Genomic DNA, 17,459 nt, shown 5'->3' on the forward strand with positions numbered 1-17,459 from the left:
GCAGTTCCTGCTATAAATGCTATAAATGGCCCAAAGCCCTTTGAATTAAACAGTTGCCCATGACTAAAGCAGTGTGTACCCTTGGCGTGCCGTGTCCCAAGGAGTGAGAGAGCTGGGGGTAAGCACATGGCGGAACCGCTTTCAAGCGTGTATGAACACCTGGGTTTAATCTCCAGAGACATGAAAAAGGATGATTGGATGTTTTTCTGTTATTTCTTCCTTTGGGTTTTCATTTTTGATTTTTGGGTAGTGTCTTACTCTTCTACCTGGGCTGGTCTTGTATTTGGCAAACTCCTGCCTTAGCCTCCTGAGTATGAGCCACTATTATTATTATTATTTTGAGATTATTTGGGGTTAAAGGCGTGCAGTACCATCTCTGACCCAAGCTAATTAATTTTTTGAAAGGTAATGGTGTAGTGGTTTTGAGAATTGCTGAGAAGCTGATAGGCACTCAGAGCACTGGGGTACAGTGACCATGAACCCCCCAGTAGACACATATACCTTGTGTGGACTTAGAATGTGCTGGGAACAAATCCAACCCTGGTACTTCTGGACAAACCTACAAAGAGAACTGCACCTTAGTATTGGCAGGGACATCGTTAGAGGTTGAAGTTGTCACCTTTGTTTCTATTCTCCCATGGCACTTCTGTGTTTGATTCTGTTTTAACCACTCTGTGTGCTTCCTGACTTATGGGGGGGGGGTGTTTTCTCTCGTCTGGTTTCTCCCTTAGAAAGCAGATGTGCATACAGCAGAGCTGCAGAACTCCGAGAGGCAAGTCGCCAAACTAAGAAACGAAGGGGAGAGGCTCAGTTTCCCTCAGGGGTTACTCCAGGATGTTTACAAGTTAGAGGTGTGTGTGTTGGGGGTGGGAATGGGGAGAAAGCATTCATCCAGCACCAGGGGCATAAGGGCTTGGGTCTTCCTCCAAGAATTTAGATGTGCCCTTTGTCTGATTTATTGTCCTGGCTGGGATCTGCTCTCTCCGTTTCAGGATGTTCTTGACAGTATGTGGGGACTCCTGAGAGCCAGATACTTAGAACTCAGCAGCCCCTTCCTCTCCGAGAGCCAACAGGATGCCTTGCTTCAAGGCATGGCAGAACTCGTCAGTATTGGAAAAGAAAAGCTTGCAGCTGACCCTTTACATCAAGCCAAGAGTAGAGCTGCTTTGCAGGCCGAATTACAGGATCACAAGGTAAGAGCCCCTCCAAGACCCTCGCCTCCAGTTGTCCCTGAAGAGGAGAAATTACCAGTGACCCCTTTGATGAAGCTCATAACTTCCCGCTAATTACAAGTTCCTTCAGAGTCTTACTGCAGAGCAGAAACCCTGGGGACCGCTAGGAAGAGGGTTGTGCATGAAAACAGACTCTACTTCTTACCTCTACAGAACTTGCTGTTCCTTGAGAAGACAGTCATTTCACCAACAAGTCTTTAAGCAAATCTATAACTAAAAGTATATTCGTCCTCTGAGGGTGTATAATAGGAGAAACTGACTTAGGGAGGTTAGGGAAGGCGTTCCTGAGAACAGGAATGAAAGGAAGGTTTACAGTCTAAACTTAATTAGTGTTCCCATTTTCCATTCACATTCCTTGTCAGCCCGGCGTGATGCTGTGCACTCTCAATCCCAGCAGTAGGAAGTAGAGGCAGGACGATCTCTGTTCCAGGCCAGCCAGGACGGCATTGTAAGAACTTGTTTTACACAAGCACGAGTGCGTGCACAGACAGACAACATAGTCCTTGTTTTAGCCAACACCTTTGGTAAATGGACCTGAGTCTGAGAAAATTTAGAAGATGAATACTCTGCTAGCATCGGGGAAGAGCGGAAACACCTCACGGTGGTGTCCAACCTTTTGACATTGTGGTGACATTGTCATTGTCGAATTTCATACTCAAGAACCAGCAATGGAGCACCCCACCCCGAGTCATATGTTTTAAATAAGCTTAGAATTGTGTGTTGGGTTGTATTTGTACCTCTCCCCTGCCGTGGGGCCAGTGGGGTGGGAAAAGGTATTTGCATAATAAAAGGTCCCAGCCAGACAACTGGAATTAGCAGCTGTGTAAATGGAGGCCCAGTGGGAAGTATGGCCTCCCAATCTCAAAGATGCCCACTCTGTCCCTTAGCAGATCTGGCTCCCTTGGCCATTTTGTTGCGTCTCAGTGGGAGCTGAGAATGGGGAGCCTCTCTGTCATCTGTGAGTTGCTCCGGCATTTGAAGCCATCCTGTCTCCTAACATCCTAAAACTTGAAATAATTAAATTAGATCACAGTAGACACTGAAATTTACTAACACCAATGGCTGCTGCGTGAAATAAATTATTCAGTAGAAATACTGCTTAAGAATAATATATCTGTATAAACTATTAAAATTCCAGCTGTTTTTCATAGGCTAAGGTCTTGGTCCACTTTAATTCTCATTTCATTTGCTTATACATTTGAGGCTATGTACATATATGTTTATATGTGTACAAATATATGCATATATACACACATACATAGAATTCTATATATGCTCTCCTGAGATAAGGGATTAAAAAAACAAAATTAAGTCAGGCTTGGCAGCATAGGTCTGTAATACCATTTGCTTTGAGAAACTGAGGCAAGAGAAACACAAGTCCAAGGCCTGCCTAAAGAACTTAGCAAGACCCTGCATGAAAATATTAAGTAAAAAGGCTGGGGTATGTCTCAGCCATAGAGCCCTGGCCTAGCATGCTGAGGCCTTAGGTTCACACATACACACCCAGTACCAGAGGGGTGAAGCATTAAAATCATTTGGCTTTTATCATTTTTCCCAATTCCACAATAAATATTTAAAAAAAACTTTTCCACGTTACAGGGATTTTTCCAGAAGCTTGTAGCTGACATGTTGCTGATTCAAACCTACTCGGCAACAATGTTTCCACCTTCGTTACAAAAGGGAGAGGGATTTGGAGCAGAGCAAGTGGCGGAAGTGAGAGCCCTGGAGGAAGAGGCCTGTCTGCGCGGTGCACAGCTTCAGAGCCTGCTACAGGTATACGCGGTGCACCACCTCTTAGCTCACTACCTGGTTCCACCACTGCCACCCCGGCAGGTGTCAGGCCTCAGTGCCTTAGCTAAGTGTGAGCGTCACAGTTGAGGAAGGTGGACCAGACTCTAGCCCAGACTCCTCCCCACTTCACGCCAGGTCCGCTAGGACTTGTCCTACATAATGGTGTAGGTTTGTCTGTGAATGAGTAGCATCAAAAGCATGTGAGAGCTGCAAAGAGATGGTTTGGATGAAGTAGTTCATGGTTGACAGTCTAGGTTCTGTCAAGAGCCATTGGGGATACCGAGGACACTGTCAGAAGATGCTTCTGTGACAATCCTGCCTCAGTTCAAAGAAAAATCCTGTTTGGCTTAAAAGCTCTTCCCTTAACTCCCAAAACCATTTACAACAGATGTTAGCCCATAAAGGACATCTTGAAACGGAAATGTTCAACTTTATATTATGAATACAGCATTATTTCTTGATGACAGACTTTATTTTCTAGTTACATTGTCAAATTGTGTCTTAGTTTGGGTTTTACTGCTGTGAACAGACACCACGACCAAGGCAACTCCTATAAAGGACATCATTTAATTTGGGCTGGCTTACAGGTTCAGAGGTTCAGTCCATTATCATCAAAGTGGGAGCATGGCAGTGTCCAGAGGATGCAGGAGGAGCTGAGCGTTCCACATCTTGTTTCCAAAGCAAGCAGGAGAAGACCAGCTTCCAGGCAGCTAGGATGAGGGTCTTAAATCCCATGCCCACAGTGGCACACTTCCCCCAAGAAGGCCACACACACCTCCTAATAGTGCCACTCCCTGGGCCAAGCATATTCAAATCACCACAAATTGGTTTTATAGTAATGGTGATTTTAAAAGGTTTTATGGACCCAGTGAGTGCTTTGTAAGTCAAGTGGCTATTATTTGAAAGAATTATTAAGGTTATTTTTCTAAGAGACAGTTTTTAGTGTCAATAACTCAGTTCTTTAGTGCTTAGGAACTCTAGCCACTGGGCTACCACAGAAATATGAGGAGATAGGACAGTATATTCTGAACACCAGTAAGTAGGACAAGGTAACATGAAGGGTAAGGAGATAGTGGGGGAGGGACACAAGCATGCTCTCCCCGTAATGCCCCTGCCCATGAGCTCAGGCAGCCTGTCAGGTATGCGCCAGGTAGCTCAATAAGAACTATGCCCACCAGATTTTGGGGTTCATCAGAGAGCCAAGCATAACCTGAAGGAGGTTTCTATTACAAAAAGCTTTTCAAAATTAGCACTCTGCCTTTCCCAGTAAGAACAGCTCTTACGTTGTTAGGTCTTTACATGGGTGCTCACAATAGCACCTCAACACATCAGCTTTTTCTCTTAATCCCATTACCCAGTTTTACAGCGCCAGCATAAAGCACTAGTGCCAGGCAGGAGGCATACGTTAGTGTGGTACAACCCTTACCCACGTATGCGATCCTGGGTTTGATTCCCAGCACTGCAAGCAAATAAACACAAATAAACATATTCTAATACCACACACACACACACACACACACACACACACACACACACACACACACACACACAGTACCTTTCAAAAAGCAGTGGGGTTGTATCCCATTAGAGACTGAGTTCTTCTTGATACTTTGTATACAACCTCTCCTGTGCCCCTGGAATCCATGGTATCCATGTTTCGGTTTCTTCTGATCTGTTTGTCTTTGGCTTTACGGTCGTCGTTGACTGGAACTGTTCCTGTTGTTTATTCTCTAGACATGGGAAGAATTTGATGATAACTGTGCATCTCTTGAGAAGGACCTGGAAGTCCTCATCTCTTCGCTGCCCTCCTTGAGTTTGGTGGAAGAGACAGAGGAGAGACTGCTGGAAAGAATTTCATTTTACCAGGTACCGTGCTTCTCGGGTTATGGCAAGCCAGGTCCATGGTGTTGGTGAGCTGGGCTGCCTAGGCTTGGGGTTTGAAGCTGAATGGTTTCACTGAAACTCAAGGCTGTTTATCACGCCGCTCACTGACGGACAGATGTATTCAGGAGGGTGTGGAGTCCCTCTTCGCGACTATCCTAATGCATCCCTTTCCAACTTTTTTGATTTGTTTTTAAATAAACCACTGTGACTGATTAGTCCACATGTATATGGGTCATCCTGCCGGTGGAGAACACACAAAGAAGCAACTCTCCCTCCCCCAGAGCCACTAACTGCCAGTAGCACCGTGGTCAGGGGCAGGACCCTGGGAGCCCCTCCCCACACCATGCTGAAAAGAATATTTTAGATTTTGTTTTAAGTGTGTATGTGTGTGTGTGTGTGTGTGTGTGTGTGTGTGTGTGTGTGTGTGTGTGTGTGTGTGTGTGTGTGTGTGTGTGTAAGCTATGTATGTGAGTGTGCAGTGCCCATGGGGTCCAAAAGATGGTGTCATATCCCCTGGAACTGTATTTACAGGCAGTTGTAATCTCTGAAGTGGGTGCCGGGACCTGAGCTCTGATCCTATGTAAAAGCAATGCTTACTCTTAACCATGGAGCCGTCTCTCCAGCCCCTTGCTATGATTTTTACCCTGTGCAGGTTTTATGCAGGTAATCACAGTGGTTCTGAGTTCCCGTGTGTAGCATTGCACAGAACTCCCTACCCTCCATCTTTTACATTCCTCCTGCCCACGCCTCCGCCATGTTGTCTGAGCCTTGGAATGGGAATGGGAACTGTTCCATCTCTGGCTGAGCACTCGAAGTCATTTAGTCATTTATCTGTTAGTATAGAGATAAGATGAGAATAGAACGGAATGTGTAAACCCGAGCTTCTAAACACCTACTTACAGTGTAATGCTGATTGAACATAGCCTATGGGATGCGTGAGATCTGTTACCTGCCTGCAGAGTTCTAGAAAGTCTTCAGGCTTGGTTCGTTGACACACACCCCTGCATTCCAGAGGTTGACACAGGAGGATTGTGACTTTGAAGACTGCCGGGGATGCACACTGAGAGTTCAGAACAAAAAGGGGAGGGACTAAGAGAATGGCATTTTCTTGGGGTTGAACATTATATTTCTACTTGCTGTAGACCCGCAGTTCGGTAGATCTGGAATCTTTGGGGTGCTGTGGGACGTAAAAGTTACAGGATATGCCATCCAACACCCAGACGAATGCAGTTGAAAAGTAAGCACAGCATATCAAGAAACAACCTAGTTTGTCTACAAATCCAGCACTTAGGAGGCTGAGGCAGGAGGATCTTTGTAAGCTTGATCTCAGTTTGGGCTGTAGCATGAGTGTCTCAAAAAGCAAATAACAAAAAAGGAAACAATTTAACACTAGCCAATGTCACATGCCCCTGACTATTCCTCTCAGATGTATTATTCTAGTAAAGTTGAAACCTTTAATGTGTGTGTGTGTGTGTGTGTGTGTGTGTGTGTGTGTGTGTGTGTGTGTGTGTGTGAGAGAGAGAGAGACATATGTGTACCAGAGTAGAATGTCACCTTCCTCTGTTGTATCCTATACCTTGTTTTAAGATTGGGGGGGGGTCACAGGTCTGGAGAGATGGCTCAGTGGTTAAGACTCCTCCTCTTCCAGAGGTCCTGAGTTCAATTCTTAACAACCACATGGTGACTTACAACCATCTGTAATGGGATCTGACGCCCTCTTCTGGTGTGTCTGAAGACAGCGACATAAATAAGTAAATTGGCTGCCTTGTAGAGGACCCAGGTTAGCTCCCCAGCTTACAACCATCTGTAACTCAAGTTCCAAGGAATCTGATGCCCTCTTCTGGCCTCTGCAGGCATCAGATTTGTACATGGTGCACAGAGAGACAGACACCTAGACAAAATATTGATATACATAAAATATATTTTTAATAGAAAGCGCATACCGCCATGCCTTACATACCATTATATTTGTATCCTGTGGCCCTGACCGTTCCAGCTAGGCTGGCTGGCCCATGAGCCTCAGGCAGCTTACTTTCTCCACGGCTCCGGGGCTGGGACTACAGGTGCATCCACAACCCGCATTTTTTAAAAGTCTTATTCATTTTTAGTTCATGTGCATTGGTGATTTTGACTGTATGTATGTATGTGTGAGGCTGTCAGATCCCCTGGAACTGGAGTTACAGACAGTTGTGAGCTGCCATGTGAGTGCTGGGAATCGAACCTGGGTTTTCTGGAAGAGCACCCCGTGTTTTCAACCACTGAGCTATCTGTCCAGCCCCTCCCACACCTACTTTTGCATGGATACTGGGGATCTCAACTCCGGGCCCATGTGTGCACTACAAATGAGTTTCCTCCCCCATCCTTGAAAGCCTTTTTCTTTTTTTAGATTTATTAGTATTTATATGACTACACTGTCACTGTCTTCATACACACCAGAAGAGAGCATCGGATCTCATTACAGATGGTTGTGAGCCACCATGTGGTTGCTGGGAATTGAACTCAGGTCCTCTGGAAGAACAGTCAGTGCTCTTAACCACTGAGCCATCTCCAGCCCAGAAAGCTTTTTTTTTCAAAGAAGCAATTGTGCTAAGGCTTCTAAACAAATTCTTCATACTATATCCCTAAAGCCCACTTCGCTATTCATAATCCCTTGGAGTCACAGAGGTTTGTGTGTGTCCAACCAGTGTGGTGTCCTTGGTTGATGGAGTCTGGGCATTAAAACGCAGACATTAGTGGTACAGCCTCTGCACTGGAGCAAACCCATATTCAGATGCTGCTTGGAACTAAAAAGCTCCCAGTGACCAGCATGTAGTGTCTTTTCTCTCTAGAATGACAGCATCAGGATGCCTCAGAAGGGGGCTGGGAATGTAGCTCAGTTGTTCCAGTTCCTTGCCTGCCATTCATGAAGCCTACCCGGGGTTTGGTCCTGGTACCATGGATGATAGTGCATGCCTGGATCTTAGCACATGGGAGGTAGGAGCGGGAGGATCATAAGCTCAAGGTCAATGTGTAAAAATATGTCCTTCTCTCCCTTCTCTGAGGGAATAGGTGGCCTATATTAACTCATGATACATATGTAGTATGTATGCTACATGTGTATATGTAGTATGTAGACATATACACATAAAAAAAAAAAACACAGCAAAAAGGAGCTTCCTTCCCAGAGGTGTTGTAATGGCAAAGCAACTAACACTTAAGGCTCAGAAATGACAGCTCATTTTGTAATTGGTTTTGGACATTTTATCCTAGCCATAGATTCAGCCAGGGAAGGGATGGAATTGTGGATGGGAGTGGGAAGAAGAGACCTAGAAGTAAAAGAAAAAAAGAGCTGGTAAGTTTTCAAGAAGGCTTAATTGCAAGATAGCAAAAGTTCTATTTTGATAATAATTTACTTTTAAAGGTCAGACAGCCGCCAGGTAAGCAGCATTAGCTAAAGCAAGCTGTAGGGGTAATTGCTGTTCCCGTCAGAGGTCATTGTATCTGCAGTTTTGAAGGACTTCATTTTATGTGTGTGTGAAGTTGGCCTAATAATGTGCCATTTTAATTTATTCGAAAGTTATTTTCTCCCTCTTATTCCTTAATATTCAGAGGCGTCTACAAATGAGTTCTCTGCCAGGTCTCTGTGTCTTGTGAATAATAGATAATTATCTTCAAATTTATCCTTCTCGTGTCTAGATGTCAGCCTGAGACTGCAGCTGGGAGTGGGGCTGAGGTGGGCAGGACTGCAAGGTGCGGGCCTTTCTTACGAAGGCCGTGAACAGGGGAACGTAGACCCTTAATTGGCACATCTCTTGGTGTTCCCAGAAGCACTGGAAATCCTGATTAATATTTTTATGAAACTTATGTCTAAAATTTCCCAATTTTCAAAATAATTTTTTGTGTCAACTGGAAAGACGGCCCAGTGGTTAAGAGCACTGGATGCTTCCCCTGACAACCTGGGTTCGATTTCCAGTGCCCACAGGGCAGCTCATAACCGGCTGTAACACCAGTTCCAGGGGCCCAACGCCCTCTTCTGGCACCAGACAGACATGTGTGTGCCGCACAGATATATATGCAGTCGAAACATCCATGTACATAATAGTTATTGTTATTATTATTATTATTATTATAGAATTAAATAAATTAGAAAAAAATGATCTGCATGTCAAATCAGAGCTGTTTGAAATGAGGAATGCTAAGCCATGCCAACGGTCCCACTACGGAGGAGGCTGAACCAGAGGATCCCTTAGTTCAGATGTTTGAAGCCAGCCTGTAGTCTCTGTATTTGGAAGACTCAGGCAGGAGTATTACAAGTTTGGGCTATATTATATAGTGAGTTTTCAGCTCTGCTTGGACTATATAATAAGAACCTGTCTTATAAAAAAGAAAAGAGACCAGATCAGCACATTTTACTTAAAACAATTCATTCCGACTTTTTTTTTAGCAAATAAAAAGAAACATTGATGCAAAGCATGCCCGGCTTTGCCAAACCTTGAATGAAGGCAGACAGCTGGCAGCATCTGTGAGCTGTCCTGAGCCCGAGGGCCAGATCGCGAAGCTGGAAGAGCAGTGGCTGTCCCTCAACAAGAGAATTGACCAGGAGCTCCACCGACTGCAAACCCTTCTTAAGCATCTTCTCAGGTACACGGCCTTAGAGATTGTTCTGCTTCACGGTCTGCTGTAGAGAAAGACCCAAGGGAGAGTCCGTAGTCAACTCAAGGTTGAGCACAGTTCCCCACATCACGCTGAGTTCTCTGATTACGTTAACCTCCGATCCTGGCTCGATAGACGTGGGATCATATGTCAGCAGTCTTCTGGGGCCTTTGTACATTTCTACAAGCACAAGGAATTGGATAGATGCAATTCCTGGGATACTCTCATGCTGGGATGTTACAGTCTCTCACCTGCTTCCAAAGATTTTAAAAGTTTAAAAAGGCTGGGTGGTGTTGATGGTGGCGCACGCCTTTAATCCCAGTGTTTAGGGGGCAGAGGCAGGTGGATTTCTGAGTTCGAGGCCAGCTTGGTCTACACAGTGTGTTCCAGGACAGCCAGGGATACACAGAAGTAGTCATTTGAGAAAGTCTTTTGATTCTTCAGAGGATGCGTTGTGTTCACATGGGATCATCATAAACAATCAGAGGACAATGGAGAAAACAGAATGTTTAAACTTCAGTTTTGTCTCCTCATCTCAGAGATTGTTTGAGCTTCACAAGTAGAAAAGCTACAAGGAAGAGGGTGTTCTGCTTGGCTATTTCAGTCACATGCAGCGGATGGCAGTGTGCTGTCGAGCCCCATGTACAAACGCTAGCTTTATTTTCACTGTAAACACATAACTGGAGGACATCGATGACCAAGGGGATCCTTGCTATGGTTGACAGAAAGACTTTGGTATAGCTGTAATGAGAATGTTTTGTACTTTTAAAATGCTTCTTCCTTTTTGATTATCCCTAATGGAGAGAGTTCTAGAAAATGGTAAAACCACTGGGCTTGGGGTATGGTATAAGACAGGACAGAGTACTTACAGATGCCATGAATTTCTGAACAATAGCACTGATTGCTATTCCATCACATAAGATAACGCAACCGCGTTCAGCCGATGGCAGTGTCCTACCGAGCATCATTGTTTCATAAACACTAAAGTACGAGCAGGGCGCACTGGTGCGGCCGTCCTCGGAGTGAGTCTCTGATTTCTACTCTGGCTTTCCTCCTCAGTTACAGCAGAGATTCCGACGAGCTCACCCGGTGGCTGGAATCCTCTCAGCAAACGTTGAATTACTGGAAAGAGCAGTCCCTCAATGTGTCCCAGGACCTGAATACGATCAGAAGTAACATAGACAGATTTTTTGTAAGTTGTTCACACTGATGAAGACTAAAAGAGTCAGAGTTTCTGGGATGGTCCTGCTTCCGTTTGTGGGTGAGGGGTGAAGGCGTGGGAGAGTCGCAGACGTGTCCTTGGAGCGACTTGCTTACACTGTTAATGAACTCTACAGTTTATATGCGAATGTAAAGCTTGCTCGGATATGGGCATGTTTTGTTTAAAAAAAAAATCCAGCCAAACCTCAAACTACCTTATAGAAATATTATTTCACGGGGGTAACAGATGCGTGATTTTAAGTCCTTGTGATAATTCTCTGCTCGTGTTTTGGTTTTATTATTTTGGTTGCAGGGGGTTAGATGGTTTTTTTTTTTTTTTGTAACAAAAGGAGCTTATTGGTCAGAGACGGAGCTCGGTGATGGAACACTCTCCTACCCGGTGCGCAGGCGCCGGGGTCCAACACCCAGCCCACAGGCTTATACATAGGACCTTCATTAATTTTGCTAGGTACAAATGAAATGATTTCCCTTGGTCCTTACTCTCTTCTGTCTCATAGATATGGTTACTCAGTTTGATATTGAATATAGGTACTTTTTCAATGCACTTCTAGCCTATACATAGGAAAGACTTCAAATATTTTATTTGAAAATTTTTTCCAAGTAATTCATTTAATACAGACCATATTGGATTCTACAGTTTCTTGAAAGGTTGACCATTGAATATGGCTTCTCTGATATCTATATGAATGTCTTCCCTGCGTGTATGTATGTGTACCAAATGTATGCCTGGTACCTTAGAAGTCAGAAGAAGACATCAAATGCCCTGGAACTGGGGCGGTTACTCGCCACCATTCTATTGTAATGTGGTGAACCATTACAAATGGTTGCTGCTAGCCACCGTGTATGCGCTGGGAACTGAACCTTGGTCCTCTGAAAAAGTACTAACTCCTTTTAAATCACTGAGACATCTTTCCAGGCAAGGTTTGTATATTTTAAAAAATATGAATCCTCTAGGTTAAAAGGAACTGGGGATCCTATGTGCTTTGCTCTCCAGGGTATACATGATGCCTGGAGTGGACTCTGACACTGTAGGCAAAGTGTGTGTGTGTGTGTGTGTGTGTGTGTGTGTGTGTGTGTGTGTGTGTGTGTGTGTGTGTGTGTGTGTGTGTATGCGTGTGGTGATTTTGTGTGTGTGATTGTGTGGAGTGTGTGTGTGGTGAGTATGTATGTATATGTGTGGAGTGTGTGTATATGTGATGTGTGTGTGTGGTGAGTGTGTGTGTGTGTATGGTGAGTGTGTGTGTGTGTATGTGTGTATTTACTATCTCTAGTTTTGTAGTCTAGACAGCAATTCTGATTGTCCTTAAGTTTTGAAAGTATGTAATCTCAGAAACGGTTTCCTCTAGAAATTTTCCAAGGAAGTGGATGAGAAGTCCTCGCTGAAGTCCGCAGTCATGAGTACTGGGAACCAACTTCTCCATCTGAAAGAGGCAGACACAGCCACACTGAGAGCCTCCTTAGCACAATTCGAGCAGAAGTGGACAGTGCTCATAACTCAGCTTCCAGACATCCAAGAGAAACTCCACCAGGTAAGCGTTCAAAGAGCCAGCGTTTGGCTTAGCATGTACTTGTGAGTTCACACCTCTTTTAAAATTACCTTTTTAACTCAATAGTTTTCTCTGACACTTCCTAGCCAGCCCACACACACACGCACACACACACACACACACCACTGAATGTAGATCTTAGTTACTAGACTCTCCTCCAGTGAGATCTTTCTTAAGAGAGAAATCAGGCTTAATTAGTTTATTTCTTGGTTGTCTCCGTGCCACTGAGTTGGCTTATGTGAAGGTCTTTATCACTGTTTGGAGGTCACTTACTTGAAGCTTTAATACTGGGTTCGTTTTTTTGGCTGACCTGACTAATCACAGTAGGAAGACCTTTTATCAAAGCAGGTAGCACCCTCCGTGATGCCCTGATTCATTTGGTTAACTGCCGATAATTAAGTGGAAATCACCCTGTCCTCGCAGCTTCAGATGGAGAAATTGCCATCCCGAGAAGCTATCTCCGAGATGATCAGCTGGATGAACACCGTGGAGCCTCAGGTCGTGGGTGAGGATGCCGAGCTCCCGCCAAGTTCTGTGTCCCTGGTGAAACAGCTGCTGCAGAAACTCAAGGTGAGCACCCAGAAGGGGCCGAAGTCTCCACTGACTGCAAGTCTCTTAGAGGGGAAAGGGTGAACCAAGAGACGTGAGAGTCATAAAATCAAGAGGAATGGACTGGAGGGACATAGGGAGGGGAGGGGGTGGCAGTTATTCTGGAGTGGACAGCCCAAGCCTTTAATACACTCGGGCTGGGCTGAGCCCCCTGCCATCTATTCACTCAGCACATCAACACCGAACCCAGTTTGGTCCTGCACTTGCTTCTGGTGCTCTCCTGCCACAGGCAGTGTGCACAACACACTGTCTGCAATGCCTGTTTTACACACAGTCTGAGCCACCTTTCAAGGGCCAGCCCAAGTATGTCAAGCAAGGGCCAGCCCAAGCCTGAGCATGGCTCTTCCACTCTCCACCCCCAGCCCCGGATTAGACGACTGTGCCAAACTTGGTGTCTCTGAGACTCTCTCTAGCTCCTAGGTGATGAGCATTTAGTCCTTGCCTGTCTCCCTTCCTTGACTGGGACTCTCACCTGGAATGAGGTAGCCCACTGACTGGCCTGCAGTGGTTGTTAATAAATGTCCTTGAGGAGATGTTCTTCCCAAGTTACACATTTTGAATAGGTTTCTTTGGCAAATAACGCTGCACTGTTCAGTGCTAGGCAGGTAAATGAGGAGCCTGAGCGTGGCCTGCAAAGACCTGGCAGGCTGATGGAGCTGGAGTCTTGCAGGCAGAAGATAATGGCTTAATGACCAAGCGTGGCTGTACGATTTTTAATTCCTTTGCAAGGCTAGGCCTCACTGTATAGCTGTGGTCTGGAACTTGCTATGTAAACCAGGCTAGCCTCAAACTCATATAGATAGATCTGTCTCCTAAGCACTGGGATTAGAGGTATATGCCACCGTGCCTGGCCTGATTTTTGTCCTGATCCTATCTTGAGTACCTGGTAGCCTCTTCAACATGTCTACCTCAGCTACGGCTACTAGCACATTCGACTTGGTTCTTCTCGGATGTCTCCATTAGCAGTGCCACAGCTTTCCTGGGTAAACCCAACAGGCGACAGGCTTGATAGCAGCATCATTACCCCACGTGGGTTTAGGACCATGGTAGAACCTAAAGCCATCCAAATTGCCCTAGGAGGCCTCCGACTCCACAGAACAGAAGAGCCACCTCAGTTGGCCAGGTCCCCAAAGGTGCTTTAGTGACAAACCCTTATCTCCTGGTTTCTATCCTGTTCCCTTGAGTCCTCACATGGCTCAGAATCTCACAGGACCCTTTCGTCAGACCAGGGTCCTGCCAGCCCTTCACAGGCAACAGGTACCATCACGTGGTTTCCTCAGAGTTTCCAGTGAGTCCGCAGGGAAGTGAGTCATGCTTGCCCTAAGAATGTGTCACTCCCTCAAAGAGTCTCCTCACAGATAAAACAACCACCCTGTCCCATGGAAGGTGGGAGCCTGGAATGTACACCTGACGAGTTCAGCCATAAGGAAAATCCAGCTTGTGTGACGACTTCCATCCTGACGTTGGTGTTTAATTTCGCTTGCCTGTGTGTTTTAGGAGTTCAGGATGGAAATGGACTACAAGCAGTGGGTAGTTGACTTTGTTAACCAGTCACTGCTGCAGCTAAGCACCTGTGATGTAGAAAGCAAGCGCTACGAAAGGACCGAGTTTGCAGAGCACCTGGGGGAGATGAACCGCCAGTGGCAGCGAGTGCACGGAACCCTGAATCGAAAGGTGAGTCCCTGGGCTGGAGAGATGGCTCAGCGGTCAAGAGCACGGACTGCTCTTCCAGAGGTCCTGAATTCAAATCCCAGCAACCACATGGTGGCTCACAACCATCTGTAATGGGATCTGATGCCCTCTTCTGGTGTGTCTGAAGATAGCAACAGTGTACTCATAACAAAAAAGAATAAATAAATTAAATAAAAAAAGAACGAATTTCAAAAAAATAAAAATAAGAAAGGTGAGTCCTGTAGTCACACTTGGGTGCATGGTGTCACACCTGGGTGCATGATGTTGCACCTTGGTCTCTGGTGTTGCACCTGAATGCCTGGCATTGCACCTGGATGCCTGGCGTTGTACCTGGATGCCTGGCGTTGCACCTGGATGCCTGGCATTGCACCTGGATGCATGATGTTGCACCTGGATGCATGGTTTACACTCGAATGCATGGTTTTGGCCTTGCAATATGCCACTTGCTGAAAACTCTTAAAAGCTATTCTAAAAGCTGATTCACAGTCTTAAGCTGCTAATCATCCCAATTTCAGCTCCTTTGGAACATCTTATGTCTTAGCATTTTCTTTTCTTTTTTTTTTTTTTTTTTTGGTTTTTTTTTTTCGGAGCTGGGGACCAAACCCAGGGCCTTGCGCTTCCTGGGGAAGCGCTCTACCCCTGAGCTAAATCCCCAATCCCTTCTTAGCATTTTCATTGGGGGCCAACAACAGATAATGAAAGTAAGGCTTACATTTCTGTTGGGAAATTGAGTTAGGCAAGAGAAAAGGAATACATCTGGCCACCAAGAGGTCAGAGACTTTGGCATTTCCTGTGGAAACACGTTCAAAAGGACAAAGCAATCTCACTTGAGAAGATGGAACAGAGCAAAAGGAATGCATGTGGACGGTTTCTACTGCACAGGTCCTGAAACATGAAGAAAATGTACTCGTTATAAAAAGTGTTTAATACTGATAGTAACAAACATCTCTTTTCTGTATTAAAAATGCACACAAAGGTATTCATTTACTGGAGATTCATATTTAAAATTTCAAGTACATGAATGGACGGTCAACTTGTACAGGACATTTTCTCAATGCTAGAAATTCTAGTTTTAATAGATAAAAATGGAAATATATCTATTTTTATCCTTAGATATCCAAACAAACACTGTGGAGCATCTAGTGAGTAAGTTAGAAATGTTTTAGCAAAATAAAACCCAAAGCTATGGTATTCATACACATCTAATGGCAGAATGACTTAAAATTTCTTTGGAAAATATCAGGAACATTTAAAGAATCCTAAATTTCATTGGCTCCCTTAACCATACAGTCCAGTTCTTAGATAGTTAGCTTTCTAATGAGAATTTTTGGTTTTAATAGAGAAAACTCTAAAGCTTATTTCTTGACTGACAAATCTTTATTCCAAAATGGACCGTGCATTTTGTTATGTAAAATATTAAACTTTTAGAAGAAGCCAGGTTATCTTTTAATTTCAAAAGGATACAGATACCATAGCAAGGATAAACAAACAAATAAATAAGTATTAAAAAAAAAAACCACATAAAGCTATTTACATTCTGTACTAGTTACTTTTATGTTGCATGATAAAATACCATGCCCAGGCCAGTGAATAGAAGGAAGAATTTATTCGGGCTTGTTGTTCCAGAGATGAGAGTCTGGCGTGGTAGGAAGGCATAGTGGTCTGAGCAGGAAGCTGAAAGATTATCACATCGTTTATAGCTAAAAGCAGAGAGCCCAAACTAGAAGTAGGGTCAGACTGTCTGTCTATTCTCAAAGCCCGCTCCCAGTAACACACTTCCTCCAGCAAAACCATTCCTCTGAATCTCCCAAAATAGCGCCACCAGCAGGCGACCAAGTGTTCAAATGATCGTGCCCATGGGGGACATTCTCGGTCAAACTCAAAAATTTTAAGAGGAGAGATGAAAGTAAGAAATTTTCCTTTGTAATATCTTTTTTTAATCTGTCCCATATAGATACAACATTTGGAACAACTTTTGGAGAGTATCACTGAGAATGAAAACAAAATACAGAATGTGAACAGCTGGTTGGAGGCACAGGAAGAAAGGCTGAAGATGCTACAAAAGCCTGAAAGTGCCGTCTCCATGGAGAAGCTGCTCCTGGACTGCCAGGTGAGGAGGGGCAGCATCCCGCCCAGCATGTGACGTAGCACAGGATGCTCACCACGAGACGTAACAAGGACGAGTGTGAGAGGTTCATGGTTAGCGAGCCCTGTATCAGACTGTCCTTCCACAAACCTAGAATGGAGTGTGATTGCAGCAGGCATATGGTGTTGACTGTGTTTACTCTCTCACATAAACTAGCCAGATACCTGGGTTTTAAATGATTGTAAAGTGAAACCTTTCAATCACAGACGGAAGGTTCTTTCACAGTCATTGTGCCTTTTATGAGGTTTGAAAATTACTTCTAAGGAGCGGAAATATGTTCAGGGACTTCTGCCTCCAAGCTCTCCCAACTGCATTTCTTTAATTATTTTGAACAACATTGGTGATGTGACTCAGACCTTTTCATTGTCCTTAGTCTTTCGTTCTGCACTTTGCCTGAAGGGGAAAATTCCCTGCCACCTGTTGTACATGATGTTACAGAAGAACCACTTGTCCCTTGGAGCCGACCTAAGTCACACTTGAGTGGAAGGGTGTAATCTATTGCCAGGGTCACGCAGTCCTCGAAACTCTCACCAATGAGTGGACCCATACTGACAAGCAGGGCCAGAGCTGGTCATGCCCCAGTTGTACATCACCCGTCACCATGGCTGCAGAGGGCACACGTACTGCTTCTGTGCGAAAGCATCACACTAGCTACTGCTGGAACTAGCGTGGGTCGACATCCTGTTCTGAGGTTGCAGACAGCAC

The 17,459-nt window shown here is 44.8% G+C and overlaps 1 protein-coding gene across 1 annotated transcript in view; it reads left to right on the top strand.

The window, feature by feature from the left end:
* Window positions 1-17,459, top strand: part of Syne2 (spectrin repeat containing nuclear envelope protein 2) — a 268,150-nt gene that overhangs the window by 183,575 nt on the left and 67,116 nt on the right. Inside the window, exons 74-83 of the mRNA XM_032907953.1 lie at window positions 732-851; window positions 993-1,193; window positions 2,832-3,005; window positions 4,758-4,889; window positions 9,331-9,527; window positions 10,599-10,731; window positions 12,107-12,289; window positions 12,731-12,877; window positions 14,414-14,590; window positions 16,563-16,718. Coding sequence (XP_032763844.1) covers window positions 732-851; window positions 993-1,193; window positions 2,832-3,005; window positions 4,758-4,889; window positions 9,331-9,527; window positions 10,599-10,731; window positions 12,107-12,289; window positions 12,731-12,877; window positions 14,414-14,590; window positions 16,563-16,718 — 1,620 coding nt within the window. The remainder of the gene's footprint in view (window positions 1-731; window positions 852-992; window positions 1,194-2,831; window positions 3,006-4,757; window positions 4,890-9,330; window positions 9,528-10,598; window positions 10,732-12,106; window positions 12,290-12,730; window positions 12,878-14,413; window positions 14,591-16,562; window positions 16,719-17,459) is intronic.

The sequence above is a fragment of the Rattus rattus genome, chromosome 7, assembly GCF_011064425.1.
Source record: "Rattus rattus isolate New Zealand chromosome 7, Rrattus_CSIRO_v1, whole genome shotgun sequence".
Classification (NCBI taxonomy): Eukaryota; Metazoa; Chordata; class Mammalia; order Rodentia; family Muridae; genus Rattus; species Rattus rattus.